Source organism: Hippichthys cyanospilos, chromosome 3, assembly GCF_059441005.1.
Source record: "Hippichthys cyanospilos isolate Australia breed blue-spotted pipefish chromosome 3, RoL_Hcya_1.0, whole genome shotgun sequence".
NCBI classification, from domain to species: domain Eukaryota; kingdom Metazoa; phylum Chordata; class Actinopteri; order Syngnathiformes; family Syngnathidae; genus Hippichthys; species Hippichthys cyanospilos.
The window spans coordinates 26,308,308-26,326,949 of record NC_142371.1 but is presented as its reverse complement, the minus strand read 5'-3'; the positions used below and the strand labels follow the sequence as shown (position 1 = coordinate 26,326,949).

The 18,642-nt window shown below is 39.7% G+C and overlaps 1 protein-coding gene across 3 annotated transcripts; it reads left to right on the top strand.

Moving 5' to 3' along the window:
- Positions 1-6,238: 6,238 nt before the first annotated feature.
- Positions 6,239-18,640, top strand: LOC148426576 (syntaxin-17-like). Of its 3 annotated transcripts, none has more exons than XM_088409965.1 (7): positions 6,239-6,380; positions 7,103-7,266; positions 7,342-7,407; positions 10,962-11,294; positions 12,160-12,210; positions 15,039-15,125; positions 17,942-18,640. In XM_088409965.1, the coding sequence occupies exons 2-7, from the start codon at positions 7,129-7,131 to the stop codon at positions 18,179-18,181; spliced, it is 915 nt and encodes a 304-aa protein (XP_088266091.1). In that variant the 5' UTR covers positions 6,239-6,380; positions 7,103-7,128; the 3' UTR covers positions 18,182-18,640. The 3 variants fall into 3 exon arrangements, with proteins under 3 accessions (XP_088266091.1, XP_088266092.1, XP_088266093.1); XM_088409966.1 differs by having other exon boundaries at positions 6,249-6,380; positions 7,139-7,266; XM_088409967.1 differs by having other exon boundaries at positions 6,261-6,380; positions 7,136-7,266.
- The last annotated feature ends 2 nt before the right edge of the window (positions 18,641-18,642 follow it).

The window sequence follows — 18,642 nt, the reverse complement described above, 5'->3', positions numbered from 1 at the left end:
TAACAAAGTGTTTGTCGTCATGGAGCAGGAAGTACCAGAAATAATCCAACACACAAACAAGGAAATTCCAATTTTACACAAGAAATTCAAAACCAAAATTTAAACCCCAAACTGAGTCAGACATGCAAATTACGCCTCCGCTGTGCAACTCCTTTGTTGTCTTGCTTCTTACTAAAACCAACTATTACAAGCATAAGCCTCCCAAAAGGTAAAAGGCCTCATCTTCTTCCCGTGGGGGGGCTCTCACTAGAAGAGACTAGAAGAGGATTAAGAGGAGTGGAAGAGGGAAGGTGGGATGGAGAAGGGGAGGGCGCGACGTTAGCATGAGGTCCGGATCAGCCTCCAGCCTCGTTAAACAGCATTGATTGCCGCGGTGACATTTCCCAGTACATGTCGTCTATACCTTCACTGCCATCACTCTCAGAGTGAAACATAGGCAGGTGATTGATGGTAACTGTGATAAGGAAATTGCCAACATTTTTCATGTTTCGTGAATTGAGAGACATAATTGCTAATTTAGTTCATACATATGCACGAAAAACAGGGATAGCAGTTATTGTGCTCCAAAATGGCATCAGAGTTGCTCAGGACTCAGTTAATGACCAATCATGGCTCACCTGTTTTCTGAGTTGGGTCATGTGACTGTTTGTCACTACCTGAGACACTGTGATGTCGTTTCAGTCGACGGCAAGTGTCAAAATGCGACCCGTGGAAAAAGGTGCACATCTTGTTATCTGTATCATTTTAACGGGATATAGTTGTCAAATTAGAAATACCTTATTTTCCGCACTAGAAGGCGCACTAAATTATAAGGCGCATCCTCAATTAATGACATATTTTAAAACTCTTTTCCATATATAAGGCGCATCGCATTATAAGGCGCAACAGTAGAAGCATTCAAACTTTATTAGTAGATTACAAACCAGCTTTCTGACAACTGCTTTCACTCCCAAAATGAAAAAACAACGGTCTTATGTTTTATTTCATTAGTATTTCCGTGACAGTTTATCTTTTAACAGCAAGGTTAAAAGACATTTATATCAGGGAACTTTTCTTCCAGTGCAATCACAATATAGTAATACTCAAAGTAATAACAATAATAACTCTAAACTCTCAATAGCATAATAACTCAATGTCAATTTGACCGACCTTGTCCAACTGTAAACACACAAAAGAAACAGGTAAATCTTACTTTATCAGTTCATTCCCCATCTATGAATCCCAATCTCAATATTGATCCATATATAAGACGCACCAGATTATAAGGCGCACCATCAGCTTTTTTAAAAAAAAAATTAAGCCTTTTAGGTGCGCCTTATAGTGCAGAAAATACTGTACCTCAGTTTTGGTGGCTCGGTGGTTGAGTTGCTTGCACGTACTCCTCACAGTTCACGCTGTGTGGAGTTAGCATATTCTTGCCGAGACCACATGAGTTCCCTCCGGGAACTCCAACTTCCTCCCACACTCCAAAAACATGCATGGCATGTGTATCGGACATACTAAATTGTCCTTAGGTGTGACTGGATTCATGAATGGTTGTTAGTCTCTGGGTGCCTGCAATTGGCTGGCAACCAGTTCATGGTGTCCCCCGCCAACAGCCCCATCTCAACTGGGATAGGCACCAGCAAGCCTGGATGAATAGATAAATACCTCAGTTTTAGTTTTTGAGAAACGAGGAAGCTTTTGTCAGCCCGTCACAAATGAATGACCACTAAGATGCATTAAAACGGGGGAATTTTATTGCTCAACTCTTATTTCACAAATGCAATAATAATCAAAAAACAGAGATTTAAAAAAAAACAGTGAAAAGTGAAATCTGCAAAGTAGGATCCACTTGTTTTTTTTCTTTTATTTTAGACTAAGCTGTAACCCGCGCAAACCCTGTAAAATAATGAACAGTTGTTGAAAGTTGATTTATATTGTTTTTTTCTTTTGTTAATGTTATAAAGAATACAAGTGTAGGTATGCTTATACAATTTTTTATAGATAATAAGCTTTTTTATAGTCAAGGGGGGAGTGGGGGGGTGGGGGGTGGCTTTCTCTTTCCTAGGGAGGGGCTCGGCAAAATATAATCACTGGTGAATCACTGGTTTGGACTAATGGGGCTACATAGGACATATTCCTGCAAAGAAAAAAAGATGCCTTGACTTTCCTTTGACAACATTGGCTGTACAAGAAAAATACCACATATAGTTTGTAGGTATTCATACTCATACAAGCAGACACACTCCCGCAGACATACACCCACACACACATACACACCTACACGCATTGATGTGTCAGTCTCCTGGACAATCGATTACAGCTGACAGATAGCAAATACCCCCAGAGTCTTAATTAGAGATCCCTGTGTGTGTATGTGCACACACATTCTAATTTCTAGCTGCAGCTTCATAATTTATCCTAATTCACTCTGTATTGTAAAAAAAACCTCAAATAGCGAATCAATAAAATCAGGATCTCAACAGCATAGAGGATATGAATCCAAATCAGGAGTTTGCAATGAAATTTGTCGTAATTAAAACAAATGGGAAAACCGATCTGATAAGGTATCACACACATTTAAATGTTACATTGGGAATTTTGCATGTTAAATTGATTTTGCTGCCAAATGCATTATCTGGATCACATTCAGTTAGTCACATGACATCTTCGGCCGGGGAATACATGTAAACACCATTACATTTTCTTTAGTCCTCGTCACGGATGGGGTGTAGCGTCAATCCCAGCTGACGGTGGCTATATACACTGAGTGGCCGCCAGTCAGTCACAAGGCACGCACAGACAACTATTACCACTCACAACTATGGGCAGCTTAATAAAGCTGATGTGCATATTTTTAGAGTGCCGAAGACCTTCCATTGAATTTAATATTTTACACGGAATAAGCTGAACTTACCACCATTAAAAAACATTTTTGCTGATGATTGGACCAAATAATAATACATTACAATGTCATTTTGCTCATCACATTATGTGCCCTGGCAATGAATTAATCAATTATCTTCATTGCCATTATTGTGAGGGTTCAAAAAAGAAAAAAAATCTGCTCTTCTCTTGCAAAAAAGGCAAAAAAAATAATAGCAAAATAATCATGATAACATAAACATCTACCCATTTTATATAGCACTTTGCTTCATTAGGGTTGTGGTTGGGCTGCTATAAATCAAACACACGCAATCAAGTTGTATGTGTTCACATCCACAAAGCCGCAATTGTCCATTTCTAACTGTGCATGTCTACAAAAATTAAAAAAATATTAAAAAAAAAAAACTCCATCCATATGAACAGTTAGGCCTAAAATTGCGCTAGCCTTGCTCCAGGCATAAAACCAGCTCTCATTCCCATATCCTGCCTCACTGTTTCAACTGAATAACAGTGTTGTCACGTTCTAGTTTCAGGTCTATGTTGTTCTGAGATCGTGATTGATGCGGTCGCTCATATTAAATGGGGAACTGTTAGAGTGACTGTTTTGTCATTTCTGTCTTACCTCTCTGACCTATTGTGTCATCTGTTACGTGTCATCACTTGCTGTGGCTGTTTCTTACGATCTGCATTTTCTCCTGCGTTGTTTGTTGCTCTCTGCTTCTGCGGGGGCTGCATGTGCTTGTTTCCCACTTCCGATTTCTTTTCCTCTCTTTTTCTGCAGCTGTCCATGTCATCCGTGAGTGTTTCTTTCCCTCTCTACCTCACTTCCTCTCTCGCTCTTTCTCTCTCTGTCTTGAGGTACAGCCACCCCACACCCCCTGTGCCTGCTTGAAATTTCTTCTTTATGGGTGTTTTGATTTTCCTCTGTCACCTAATTATTGCTCATAAGAGGTTTACTTGGTCTTTTAGTAAGTGAAGGTGTGGGTCTAGACCTGCTAAATTTATCAATTGATCCTGAAAAAAAAATGTAATGATTCAGTTGACTTTTACTAATTGGGATCACCGGATCATTAATATTGTTCGCGTTAAACTGATTTTGAGTCATTTGTTAAAATGTTCTTTGTGCATTCATCCTACTTGGTCACATCAAGTTGCCAGCAATGAATGATGACTGTTTTCACTAAGCCACCAGGATGTGATGATTATGTCTGCTTTAAGTAGCTGGAGGTATTAAGTGATCGGAGTCGCCTGCTGACTTCCTCTCCAGCTGACAAACTTCCTGGATTAAACTGAAATGGACGACACCTGAGTCCTGTGGCTGGCACACACATACACACACACACCTACACATGCATACGCAGGCACAAGCACACGCAATCACACTCATATATTCACTCTTTCTATTTTTCTTTCTCTCTCCTGTTTAGAAAAAAAAGCAGATTTCTGATGATTTGTCATTTGACAATTATCATTTTCCTCTTGTTCGATCTGCAACTTTGGCAGTCCCCTTGAAGTGAACACAGTCTTACACAAGCACTTGCATGTGCGCAGATAACCTTAGTAGGCTTTTTTAACTGCAGGCTGGGGAACTCCCTTGTGGTATTGTTGTGCATCAATGTTGCACTTTGCCAGGAGGAAAGAGTGTGTGGGGGGTTGGCCTAAATGTCAAAGGTAAAAGGTGCTGAAGAAAAGGAAGTGGAAACACTAAGTAAACCCACTCAAAATGGCTCATCACAAAGATGGGGAAATCCCAAATATCTCTCATGATATTACCACATCGCCCATAAAATATTGTTCATGTTGTTTAATTTTTGTGAGCTTTTTTTTAAAACCTCTTGGTGTCAATTTTGACCCGATTTGGGCCATTGATGTAAAAAGATCGAACAGAAAGCAATAAAACACACACACACACACACACACACACACACACACACACACTAAGAGTTTAAAAAATGACTATAGATTGCAAACCATGTTGCTCACTCCACCATGTATCATTGTGCGAATGAAGTGCTGGTGTTGGTGAGCTGTTCCCATTTTTCCTTCATACATGAGGTTCTGTGTTTCTCCCAAACAGTTCAGCTTTAGTTTCACCAATAAACAATATGTGTTGCCAGAGGAGTGCCTTTTTGCAAATACAAAACACTAGCTTCCTTCGTGTAGTCCAGCAATGAACATCTCTCTTTGCAAGTGTTTTACATGTAGTTGATGTATGTGTCAGGTTTGGTCCTCCTAGAATATTTAGTAAACAACAAGGAAGGAAGACAAGAGCCTTTGGATTATTTTTGCTTGCAAGGAGAACAGTGATGTGACCTTTATGCAAATCAAGATTTTCATGATTGCTGGTTACCTGAGAGGCGACTCGGTGATGCAGTGGTGGTTAGCACGTCCACCTCATAGTTCAGGGACCCGAGTTCAAATCCATCTCACTCCAGCCTTCCTGTACGGAGTTTGCATGTTCTCCCCGAGCCTGCATAGGTTCGGGCACTCCGGCTTCCTCCCACACCCCAAAAACATGCATGGCAGGTGTATTGGACATGCTAAATTGTCCTTTGATTAGACTGGGTGCATGTATGGTTGTTTGTCTGTGTGTACCCTGCACTTCTCTGTCTACCAATTCAGGGTGTCCCCCACCCACTGCCTGAAGTCAGTTGGCATAGGCACCAGCAAGCCTGTGACCCTTGTGAGAATAGATGGATGGTTCTCAGAGAGTTCTTTTCAGTGACACATGATATTCTTCAGATAATGCTTTTTATCAAGACATAATTCTTACCAGCACTGTGTTTATAGTGAGCAGGGAAACTAAATGTGACTCCTTAGTGATAGGGCGCAGTCTGACATTAATTATTTAAGAAACAAAAAACAAAAACAAAAAAACACTGCATTAATTGCTCTCAACGTCTCCTTGGGCAGAAGGTTCTATTACGTATTTCTACGTCTTTATTCATTGTTTGCGTATTATTCAATATGAAAAGATTTAAAAGGTGGTTTTAAGTAAGACACTGTATTTTTTCATCTGTGTGATTTGGGAAATGATAGTATCACCGTTGATGGTAAATTTATGCAGAAATATGGGAAATTCAAAAACTTTCAGATACTTTTTCATGCCACCATGTACTGTATTTTAACACAATAATTTTACTTTTACTCCAGCTGTGGTTAAAGTTTCTCTCCGGGCTACTTTAATTCACACAACACATTTATACAGTGTTGTATTTTGACCATGAGAAGTTTTTTTTTTTTTTTAATTTTAAGAAGAAAAGCACATCTTTAATGCAACGACCCCGGTATAATCGCCAATACTTTTATACGTGGGCCTTACTCAATCATCATGCGGAATAGAAAGTGTTCGTTAATGTTTGAGGTCGAACACATTTCGTCGGCGCACTTGAGTGAGACTTGTTTACAAATACCGAACAGCTGTCAGAAACTCACTTCTTTGTATCTGTTGTTATTTTGCCACGCAATGGAAAGGGAAACTTAAATATTGCCCCTGAGCGTTATACTCCTTGGTAAGTGTCGCCCTTTGTGCGTTCTATTCCGCCTCGTTCTATTTGATTGTTTAGCGTCCGGTGTGGCTTCAAAATCTTAACTTTACTAGTCAAAAACTCCAGTCGATTGCATAATAAGTAGTGTGTTGAGCATTATCATTTTAAATGAAGCTTTTTATATGAGTATTGATATGTCGCTTTTTCTATAGCTTTGCTTAACATTCTCTGATTATTTAATATTTTACTGCCATAATATTGGCCACATAATTTGGATAAATGAATGACTCTTCTACATCATTATAGTTAGTTTCTGCATCATTATATCAGCCCTCTAGCAATAGCCGTTTAAGCATGGATATTGGAGCACAAATGGTGGAGCAATACACAATGACATTCAAATTAACAGACACAACTGAAGCTGTTTTTTTTTTTTTTTTTGCATCAAATCGTTAGTGTGTATCCCTATGTCTGTGTCATATTACCATATTATCATGTTGCCAAAATGCACACATTAGAAGAAGCGGTGCAATGCCCATTGAATTAAAGTAGAACTATGGCATATTCTGTTTAATTATCTCATCATTGTACGTTATAAAAAAATACAGTATTAAAGTAGTGATTTCCTTGCTGAGACTCATGAAACCAATGATATTTTTTCTAAAACTGAATATGAGAAAAAAGTGGCTTTTTACAGCACTTACCTAGCAAAGATTATTACTCTCTCTAATGTGTCGCATGTTCAGAGACCAGGCCCAACAGTTGTGGAGTCATGTCAGCAGGTCCCATGGCGGAGAGTGGCACCAAGCTGACACTGAGGCGTCTGGAGGCTCCCATTCACAAGTTCATTAAAGTGGCTCTCCCAACTGACCTGGAGCGGCTGCAGAAACACCACAACAACATACTGAAGGTGATACTTCAGATACTGTAGCCTGGCATTCACATCAAGAATAGATCTCTTATTCAATTTCCTTCTTTTTTGCAGTATCAGCAAAGCCAGCAATGGGGCCGCCTTCACCAGGAGCACATAAATGCCAGCCGAACAGTTCAGGTACACAATGACATTTTTCAAGAAATCAGCCCTTTGACATTCCAAAAGACATGTGAGCCACTACTTGACATGAACCAAGTAATCACTGCGTTTCGCCTGCAGTCACTAGGACACTTCAACAAACATATGAAGCCTCTTGTAAAAATAAAGCACCACAGGTAGACTTCTGATTTTCAAGGAATTATATTCATTTGATCATTTGAAAATATGAACAGATTTATCTGAAAGTAATGTAGCATATTGATATTTATCTGGTTTCTACCTGGTTAAATAATTGTTGGTGCAACTACTGCTAGCTACTACCTACTACTAGCTGCTACTTGTGTCAACATTGTGTATGTTGTTATATTTAGGAAATGTACATTTAAAAAACTGTCATTAAGTTACACATACAAATCACATAATATATCAGGCATTTAATTAACATTCAAATATTATTATTATAAGCATTTTTCTACACGATTAAATTGTGTTGATATTTTCATTACAATCTGCCAACTCATATTAGCTGCTTTAGTTGATGCAAACAAGCTTGCGACACTCTTGCTGCGTAGTTTTTCTGTTTTGGGGATGGTATGAATTTAGTGGTGGTACTCCTTGTATGTGTGAACTGCAAGCACATTTTTAAAACGACTCATCAAAAGCTCAGTTTGGCTTGGTCATGGGGTTGTCAAATTCATTTTTGTCACAAGCCTCATTCCATTCATGACAGTTCCCCTTAGAAGACCGCAATGATTGTCTCGACATAATATTACATAAACTGGACTGTACATACTGTTTATGATATATACAGTATTACCAGGATTTCCCCCCCGAAAACTTTCCAAGCCCGTTGGCTAATATAATACTTGGGGATCCCTATTCGCTGTTCATCGACATGAGAAGGGAATGGTCATGGAGGCCGGCCATTACTATTTCCCAGAAGGTGGACAAAAGAGGGCACTTAACCTGGCAGGGGGGCAGGAAAAGTCTGGCGGGCCACCAGGCTTATGATCCACTGGGGAGAACTTTGTATACACATTCACCCGTTCATTTTTATTTATGAATCTTAACGGCTTTTTCTATTCTGGATCATGAATGAGCTGCAGTTAAGTATCAACCCAGCTGACACTGTGTACCAGGCAGGGTACATCCTGCGCAGGTTGCCAAGAAAGTCACAGGGCCCTTGAAGGCCTGTGGTCATCCATATTTTGTTAAACTCTCCAAATTGTACAGCCTTTAGGGAATCCAGATTTAGACTTTCCGTTGTAATTGCATCTGCCCCTACTTCAAAATGTATGATTGATAAAAAGAATAAGGAGAAAATATGATGGCCAACCTTGAATGGATGCTTTTGTGGATGTGTGCCGGCACATGATGGGTGTGAAAATCCCAGAGGGATGCTGTTGCTTGGAAGCCAATAGGCACCCACCAATCCTCTCACCACTCCGCGCCCGGGGGATGGACGTAGAGTGCTTTCTTGTGTCTTTATGGTGTTAATCCTGACTCATGGGTTAGTGCACTCGGTGTTAAGTGTACTGGACCGACAGACGGAAAGTTAAATGTGTAGATATATGGAACCTCTGAACTCAAGCATCCCAAATAGTCCCCATTCCCCGGTAATCTTTTGGAAAATGTTGCTCAAAACACTAACGTTAATTAGAGTTCAGTATTGTGTAAATGTTTACAAAAACTCAAAGCACATCTATTTTGGAGGGTTTAACGCCTAGTTAAACTTTCTTAAAAAAAAAAAAAAAAAAAGCTTTTTGGTGGTTTTTGTTTGTTTTTTTTGTTATTTGCGATGGCATGAAGGTAAGTGTTATAGCTTGAAATGTGACTGGCTTTCTCAATTCTAGAAATGCTTATGAAATCAGTGCCTTTGTGCTTTGCTCTTTATTATTTTACACATTAAGAACTTGTAATAATGCTAACTTATTTTAATACTGTGTATTTGATAGATGAGAGTGTTAAAATGTTACTTCATGAATGTCTGTACCATTAAGGATGGTTTGATGTTGGTGACAGTTTCTCACTTTACAATTTGTTTGGAATTAAAAGTTAGGGATCTCTCAATCTTAATAATTTTCTTGACTGCACTTATTTACAAACAGCCCCTTTAACCAATTGTCTTGTCAAATTTGTTGACTTGTCTAACACTAATTCACTTTTATTAGATTTTGATGTTTGTCTAAGTTGTTTAACTAAGTGATTCTCACGCTTTTTCAATTATGTACCCTCTCATGAGAAATATTTTTCACCCTATACCACTAACCAGCACAGAGTGTTTTGGGATGGAAAAAAAAAAGACCAGAGGCCTGTGCCATCCATTCCCGAGTTAAACTTTGGAATTACATTTGCAGTGATGTGTCTTGGCCTATTTTAATCAGCAACTCCAGAAGATGAATTGTGTAACGTCATTTGTTTTATTGCTGGCTTGACAGCTTGAAAATGTCATCAAGTCATACAAAAATTTAACAAAATAAAGGCAAACAATGTTTTGCAACGATTTGAGTAGTATAACACCATTCACCAATAAATTCCATTATCTTCTAATTCATTTGCTTTAGCTCTTCAATTCCCCAATTTAGTTGTATAACTGACCTGGATGCCTCCTTGTTAATCGCTCTGTTTTCAGTTAAATGCACGCGTGCACTCCTTTCTACATGCATGTTTATTCATGGCTCGTAATTAGCGAAACGTGTTCCATGCTGCATGTTGGCCTCCATTGAGTCTGGGTCATACTGCAGCCTGGAGTTTGAATGACTGAAGCGTAATCCTCCTGTCACCTTCAGGGCATGACGGGATGAAAGGGATCCTGTTTTCCTGTCTCAGGGTTATTAAGACCCCCCGAACCACCCTCCTACCACCAGCTTCGTCCCTATCAACCTTTCTATCACCGTAGCTGAACACTGCGAGGATGGCTTTTATTGATGGAATGAGACTCTACCACTGGTGCAACTGGGAAATTAACAAAGCTTTCCATTTTGACAGCGCAATTTATGGTCTGTGATGGTTTCCATCCATCCATCCATTTTCAAAAGTATCTATCCAGTTTAGTTCACTGGCAAGCTAGAGCCTATCCCAGGCTTAGCATGAAAGGTGGTTTATAATCAGCTGTATAAGACTGACACATGGGCCACTTTTGTGCAGAGATCTAGCAAAATGACCACATCGAATAGGATATACAGTATGTTGAGTGTATTCAGTTTTGACAAGGAACCATTCACACTCAGTCAAGCCTACTGGCAAATTTGGTGTTTTACACTTGTCAAGTTTGGTTGGTCTCTGTAAGAGGTTAAAACGGACCAAGATCGCTTGAGTGGTTGTGTCTCATTCCACTCTTTTACTTTGGTATGCGTCTGATTACGACCTCGTTGAACCTTTGGTTATTATGATTATGAATCCAGACCAGCGATTTTTTACATTCTAACAGTTCAGTAAGTCAATTTTATGAGTGTGTTACATAAAACCAATGTGGAAACTGCATTTGTCGCGCGTTAAAGTATAAACGTTTCAATCCGGTTTCTACTGATGTAGAAAAAAAGCCAATCCTCTTGTCAACCGGTTCTTTGCAGCAACTGCGAGCCAACATCAGAGAAATGGAGAAGCTCTGCAGCCGTGTCCGTCCAGAAGACGCTGCAGCTCTGGAAAAGCTCGTCAAGCCTGTCAAGGACAGAGCCTTGGTCGCCACGCAAGACTTCCTACACTTGCATTCCAACCCCATTCTTGAGCCCACGTCTTCTTCCGTGTCCCCTGACTCTGTTCGACCGTCTGTTCTGGGGCCCAACCCTCATCAAGATGGCAACAATGTGAATGAGGAGTCAGTTTCTGGATGGCAAATTCAGACCCAGCTGCCGGAGATCCCTTCAGAAGAGACTGCTGCTGAGTCTTGGGACAACCTGGCAGAGGTATTCACACATCAGCTTCTGAATACAACATGTAACATGTATGAAATTGAAGATACATATTAAAAATCGGGACCAAAACAGTATAGTAAGTGCTACGTATATATAATATACTTGTATACAATCAGAAAACATCATAAATAAAAAATATAGAAAAGATTTATTTACCTTTGAGTGGCGCTTGTTATGCCCATATTCTAGAAAGGGTAGCCAAGGCTAGGCTAGCTCTGTATTTTTTTATTATCTCCAGCTTCGTTTCCATATAAATCATCTTCTTACTTCTCTCTTTAACATCACTAGCAATCTTGGGACCCATGGCTAACCCATTCAAGTTTGAATTAAGCAGTAAAATGCACTATAAATACGGTTTAGTGACCACTCACAATAGAACAAAGCTTTACCGTTCCGCCATTTTGAAATGAGTGAGGCCGACCAATTGCAGACCAGCGTCTCGATGCTGACCAATAGCAGACCAGCATTGTAGTGACGCTTCGCATGGAGGCATTGACGGCAACAGAAAATAAGTGCAATTACCTAAAAACGCCTGCAAATGGAGACAAAACAACACAAATACAGCCAATCCCCTAGGGTCATGACAGTTGTTTTTGTCGCAAAGCAGGGACAATACCTTAAAGAGGGGACGAAAAAAACTCAGTGTTCCACATCGCAACATGAACAAAACATAAGCCAGTGACGCTGTAACTCGGGGGTCCACGGTAATAGCAACTCAAATGAGTTGTTTCATAACTATCAGCTTTAGACTCAATGTATTGCAACTTTGTGCAGTTTTTCTGTATTTCTAACGATCCAATACTCATTTATACATGCCCCGCAGTGCCTCAAATAGACATTTTTTTTTCCCCTTCAGGACCTGAGGCAGCTGAGTGGTTTGGTGACAAGCTTCTCTGTGCTTGTCCATGTAAGTATGAACAACAATTGGCTTTTCCCGTGTTGAGCCCATGTGCAATTTTTTCCACTGCTCTGTTTGCCTTGCTGATGGGCCTCCTTTGAGATCGCAGATCAGTTTAAGGACTACCGCGGGGTACTCTCGGAGGGGCCTCAGCAGAGGGGCGGGAAAGCTTGAGCGGTAGCCAAGGGAGAGTTGGAAGATTTGGAGGTGGGAGGAGATGTCCACGGGCGGGGGACTTGGGTAACATGGGGATGCATCGGAGCAGGTGGAGAACAGACGGTTCAGATTATCGCTTGATCCTCAGGGATGGAGGCAGAAGAGATTAAAAGTGGCGGAGAGAGAGAGAGTGAAGATGTAGTGATGGTTCAAAACAGGAGAGAAGAGGAACAGAAAGAGCATAGACATGTTGTTCTGGTATCCCGGGGGAAATGGCGCCACTGGGAGAGTCATATTTTAGTACACAACCTCCGTGGAATTACTGTGCCCGTGTCATGCGTGAGCTGTTTGCCGCTTTTTTTTCTTTCAATCTTCTCTCATCTGTGTCATCATAAAACATGATTTTACATCATCGCAGTCTCACATGCTAAGCACTTTGTCTGAGCAAAGCCTCGACATTCCAATTACATCAAAATAAATGGTTTTGTTTAGTTTGTAAAACTCAAAAAGCCATGGATAGGGTGAGGTAAAAGGTAAGGGGAAATAAGAACAGAACAGAATGAACAGACTTTGACTCCTTCTTATCATCCAATTATTTTTTTCTAAATGTCTTTTATTGTTTCCAACCTGCATTAACATGTGCAAGCTCTAGAAAATGCAATGCATTGCAAATAATTGAGTTCATACTCAAGTTCATCTCACATCCTGATTCTTTTTCTATTTTGTAATTGCTGCACCATGTTTGCCTCACTAAAAAAGTGAATGCTGATCATTCCAAGAAGCATGTTTGTTGTTTATTGTTTATCTTTTTGCATTTTTTATTGTTCGACACAGTATGTGTTTCCACTATGTATTAGCATATTTTTTAAGAATACCAAACAGACAAGTTACCTTTTTTAGTACATCCAATTAAAAAAAAAAAAATCAACTCATTTACTTTACTCTTACTCTTTAGCGGTCAACAACAGTGAATTGATCAAAATGGTGAAAGAAGAAAATGGGGTGTAAAAGTAATGATGATAATAATATTAGGAATAAAAATAAATAGAAAACACATTTTTTGCCTTCATCGTGGCTTATTTGGACTACGGTTGCATTTTTTGCCCGTTTATTGATTGAGACTGCTAAATAGGCCACCATGGGTCCAAGCAAAGTGTGGATTGGGGTTACGATTTTGATTTCTATCATTTTAACAGTGTCACTTTTGACCGGAAGCGCCTGTATCAACTCACAACTTACAAAACGCTTTAGATGTATTGATTCTTTGAAATCAATGGCTGTGTTACGGCTGAAACGAGTCCTAGTAGTTCGAGTACATCAGTTCAAAAAAATGTTTGAGACATTTTTGCTTTCCTCGGATAATGCTTATTAGTGTACACATGAAGGAAAATGTAAAGCCAATCGTCACAAAGATTGTTAATGCTCTGAATGACGGTAAATCTTGCTGGAAACATGGTGAAAAACTCAAAATAAACCTTCGTTTACCAAATGATGTATGGAAATGAATGCCTTGATTCGCTTTTATTTTGAAGTTGTTCCTGGCAGGGTGCCGCAACTTACCTTAATGTTGTTCTGGAATCACATTCAATTACCAGTTGAGGCTCCTAGCAAAAGACTTAATTATTTCATTGACACTTACATATTGTTTACCAGTAGCTCGGTCCTTGTTATAGTCGTGTCTGGATAGCATAAATTAGCCATGAGCTAGCAGCTTTTGAGTGCTCCATCTCGGCTGGCGTGATTGACGAAAATGGCTCTGCACACTTAGATGCTCGCAGTCTCGTTCCTACTGATCACAATTTAGCAAACTTTACTGACTGTAATGTGCTCTTTCTGCTGACAAATTTCTCTCACATACCGATATTGATGGGGAGAAATTTGTCTCTCGTCGTGTTCTCCTGTAAATCAAACATTTACAAAGTTTGGTCATTCATAATTTAGTGGAAATGTGTTATTTGGTCTTCTGTGTTTATAATTGTTTTCAACAGGATAAAAAAAATACCATGTGTTCTGTTTTTGTCCTAATACTGGATATTCGATTTGAATTTGAAATAAGATATCTGGTTACCAAAAATACTCGATAGCTGCAGTTCTATTATGTTTACAAAACCATTGACAAAAATGGTCATTCAAAACTGAATTTTAGTAAGACTGGGGAATACAAAAAAGGTTTGGCTGTGTTAAGGTCACACTGAAAAATAAAAGTAGCAAAAATGCTTCCCAAATAGGGACACCAGTGCAGACAAACAGGAAAGGGCCAAATTAAAATATTCAATTAGAATCACTCAGCGCTTATGGCCAAATAAAAGGAAAGAAAGCTTTTACGTGTTATTGTGCAAGTGAAGTGTTATGAATGGAAAGTGGTGGTGGTGTGGTGGGAGATGGGGGCGATGGAAAGTGCCCTCCTTGTTGTTTGGTCACTGTGTCCATGTGGCCCTCATAGGGAGAGAGACAGCTGCCACTCTGAATATTTCATGAGCTAGACACACACACACACACAAAACCCTAACAAATGTCGTTTAAATGTACCTCCAACTGCACACCCTCATATTCATCACAATAACTGTGAAAAGCACCATAAAAATAATTACTAACAGTAATCTGTGTGTCTGCATATCTTTTGGTATCAGAGCGTGTGTGTCTATATTTTCAAGTGTGTGTGTCTAACCCCCGTGTTTCAGTCCCAGCAGGAGAAGATTGACAGCATTGAGGACAACGTCAACATGGCCGCTGTCAACGTGGAGGAGGGGTCCAAGAGCCTGGGGAAGGTGTGTATGCTGCGTGTTAATGTGTGAATGCACACGCGCGCGTATGTGAGTGTGAGTAGGGATCGATGGCACTTTGCCTCGCAGCCATTCCGAGAGCGTTTGTCCTTATTGATCTGCTTGAATACGGAGGAAAGCCACAATTAAGGAAATTGAGAGAGGAGAGGGATGGAGAGGTTGTCTGTGTGTGTGCGGAGCATCCAGAAGAGCTCTGAATAGCCGCTTCAAATTTTCATTGCCATTTAAGCGCACGCGCTCGGACGGATGAGTGTACCTCACTGGCCTTCGCACATATGACACACTCGAAATGTCGAACGTTTGGCCCGCCATCGCCGGCGTGAATCACGTGTTGGGGACACTCAACACTCAACCGCAGGCTCCCACACCGCCGCCTTTCTAACTGTTAAGCTTCATTTCGGGAGTTTTTGGTGGCAGGATTGCATTCAAGATGGAGGCAAAGTTTACCCGGCATTCCAGAAAAAGCCGTGCTTTTTAACCGCTAGGCGCAAGTGAAATGATCCAATTTCATTTTATTTTGTGTCCAATAAAATGAAATTGGATCCTTTCACTTGCGCCTAGCGGTTAAGACACAAAATATAATCATTTTTTTGTTCAATGTTGGCGAACGGGTTATGTTACATACCGCATTCTCAACAACCAAAATCTGCTAAGTAGCGAGGATATATGCGTGATGTGTTTCAACAAAATGGGGCTTATGTCTCTGAAAATGAAAAGCGAGATATTGATATATTATAATTATACATGCAATTCCCCTTAAAATGATTTTAACCTGTAGTGGCAGCTCAAAAATAGGCAAAGTTATGGAGATTTGAATGTTACCATGTTGAAACCTCTTAATTTTGAGAAAATTGTTTTGGCACATCCGTCTTTCATTGGCGCGCATCATCTACTAATCCCTTATTTTCATACATTTTAATTACAATTTGAACCTTATGGCTGCTGTGAAATGACAGTTGAGACCTTAAGGAGGTATTTCTTGTAGAAATCCCAAAATGGACCTCGTTCCAAAGTTAGTATTTTCTTCAATAACTCAAAACTAATCTCTGCGATGTAAGCCTGGTTTTGTGAAAACACATTGTATTTATTTCCATGTCTATATGTATTTTAAGACTTTAAGCAAGATAACTATGGATGTGCTGATGCAACTTTTTCAGTAACAATACAATAAATATTGCAGATTAGAGCAGCGCTTCTCAAATGGGGGTAACCAGTACCCCTGGTGCTGTATGAAGGCACTTTTGGAAGTACATGAGATGTGAACACTTTCTGCAGGTATCAGCAAATTTAATTTTAAGGCCGCGGGAGGAACAGCTCATTTTTCTTTTCAAGTTAAGAGCAAATTAATTGGAACAGTAAACAATTTCTTACTAAATACTGTAGTATTTTAGTATTAGTTTTATAGTCACTCACTGGAACTGTAAACAATTTGTTACTAAGTAGTGTTATAGTCACTCATTTGCAAAATGTTGAATTTCTTTGTTTTGTAATGTTTTGTACGAATGCCCGTTGCCATTAGTAACACAATTTTCCAACAGATGAGCCAGAAATAAAACTGACGATGTTACACAAGCTACTGTATCTTCTGAGGTTTTGAATAAACAGAGATTCACAACAAACCTTAGAAAGAAGTCTAATAAAGTCATTAAATATTTCAATAAAAGAAGTGAGCAGACTGAACCAACGTCCGAGGTGAGGCTTGTAATGAATTACTCGGTGCATGCTTGTATTAGGAATTCGTTGTGGAAGTTTATTGTATATGCGTGTTATTAACATCATGAAACCCTGACGGTGGATGGTTAGATTAAACACAGACGTCTTGACCATGTGTGCTGTAGAACAATCAATTTCTCTTACCAAATGAAAATGCTGCAATTTTGTGAAAGGTTCTGTAGGCTCACCTTAATACTAACACTTTTTGCATGATGACACATATGCTAAGGTAAATGCTAAGTCCTGATTGCCGGGCTGGCACATCAAGGTGTGTGCAGATAAGGCAGATGAGAGTGGCAACAGATGTTCTAATGTTAAAACGCCTCCTTATCTGTCATCAGCTCAAATTACATTACACACGCACACCCACACGCGGACGCATGCTCACATATACAATATGCTGTGTGTGTGTGTGTGTGTGTGTGTGTGTGTGTGTGTGTGTATATATATATATATATATATATATATATATATATATATATATATATATATATATATATATATATATATATATATATATATATATATATATATATATATATATATATATATATATATATATATATACACACATATCAACTGCAAGCTTTTAACCCAGCTCAGGTGAAAATTAGCATCGCCTGCCACAGGGAGTGGAGTTGAGGGAGGTTAACGTTTGAACCAGATTAATTTAATAGTGAGGTATTAATCAACAGCGGGTGTATATGTGTGTGTGTGCGCGCTTGTTGATTAATTGCCGTCAGCAAAAAGCACCTTCCACTCTGATGATAGCAGCTGCAAAACCAGCTAAGGAAGATAATGGAATCAGTTTGAAGCTGTAGTACAAGTGTCCCTTTTACATTCAGACACACACACACACGCACACACACGCTGGTTTGTGTGTGTGTTTTCACTATCTGCTTGAGGCTCATGTGTGACCATATAAGCATACAGTGTGAGTATTTGTCAATCCTTCCTTGTAATTCCTACTTGGCATATTAAAGCTTGATACATTTATTGTTCTGGAGTCTGAAAATTGATTCCAATTCAAACTTTATTGATCTGAATGTGATTTCAACGGTGACATCTTGGGATGTGTGTGTGTTCAGGCGGTCGGTTACAAGTTGGCTCTCCTGCCTTTGGCCGGCGCACTCCTGGGTGGCGCTATAGCCGGCCCACTGGGCCTGCTGATTGGACTCAAAACCGCGAGTGCCGCCGCCGTGGGGGGCGGAGCCCTGGGCTTCGCGGGAGGCAACTTGGTAAAGAATCATCGTAAAAGCCTGTTGGCGCTGCAGATGAAGCAGCTGACGGCGCCGTCGCGCGACGCCGCGTCAGGCAAGGATGACTGAGCTTCAAGTTTATGGTCAAAGGCAAAACGCCTGATGAGATTGTGAGCTGTTTAAACTACATCTGCAAATCCATTTGTGTTTATGACGTATGTAACGATACTGAGTTGATATATTGATATATTATGTTGATATATATTTTGCTCAGCCTTTTATTAGAGTTGAGTTTCTCTGCTGTATGACCTACTATTTTGTCACAATCTTCTACACAATATAAGATCTGTATAAAAAACCTTTTTTTGAAATTATCCACTCATCAATGTCGATAGAACAGTGAAAAGTTCCAGGATTGGTGTTGCGTTTTAAACCCGAAACCTCAGCACAACGACAACACACCCAAGTGCCAACATGCAGGCGACTTTAGGAAGTGCTCCATGTTTGTTTTGCAGTTCATCAGCCCTGACAAATGTTGCCATGTATATCTTATGTTTTCATATGAATAAAGAACACACAAAAACACAACG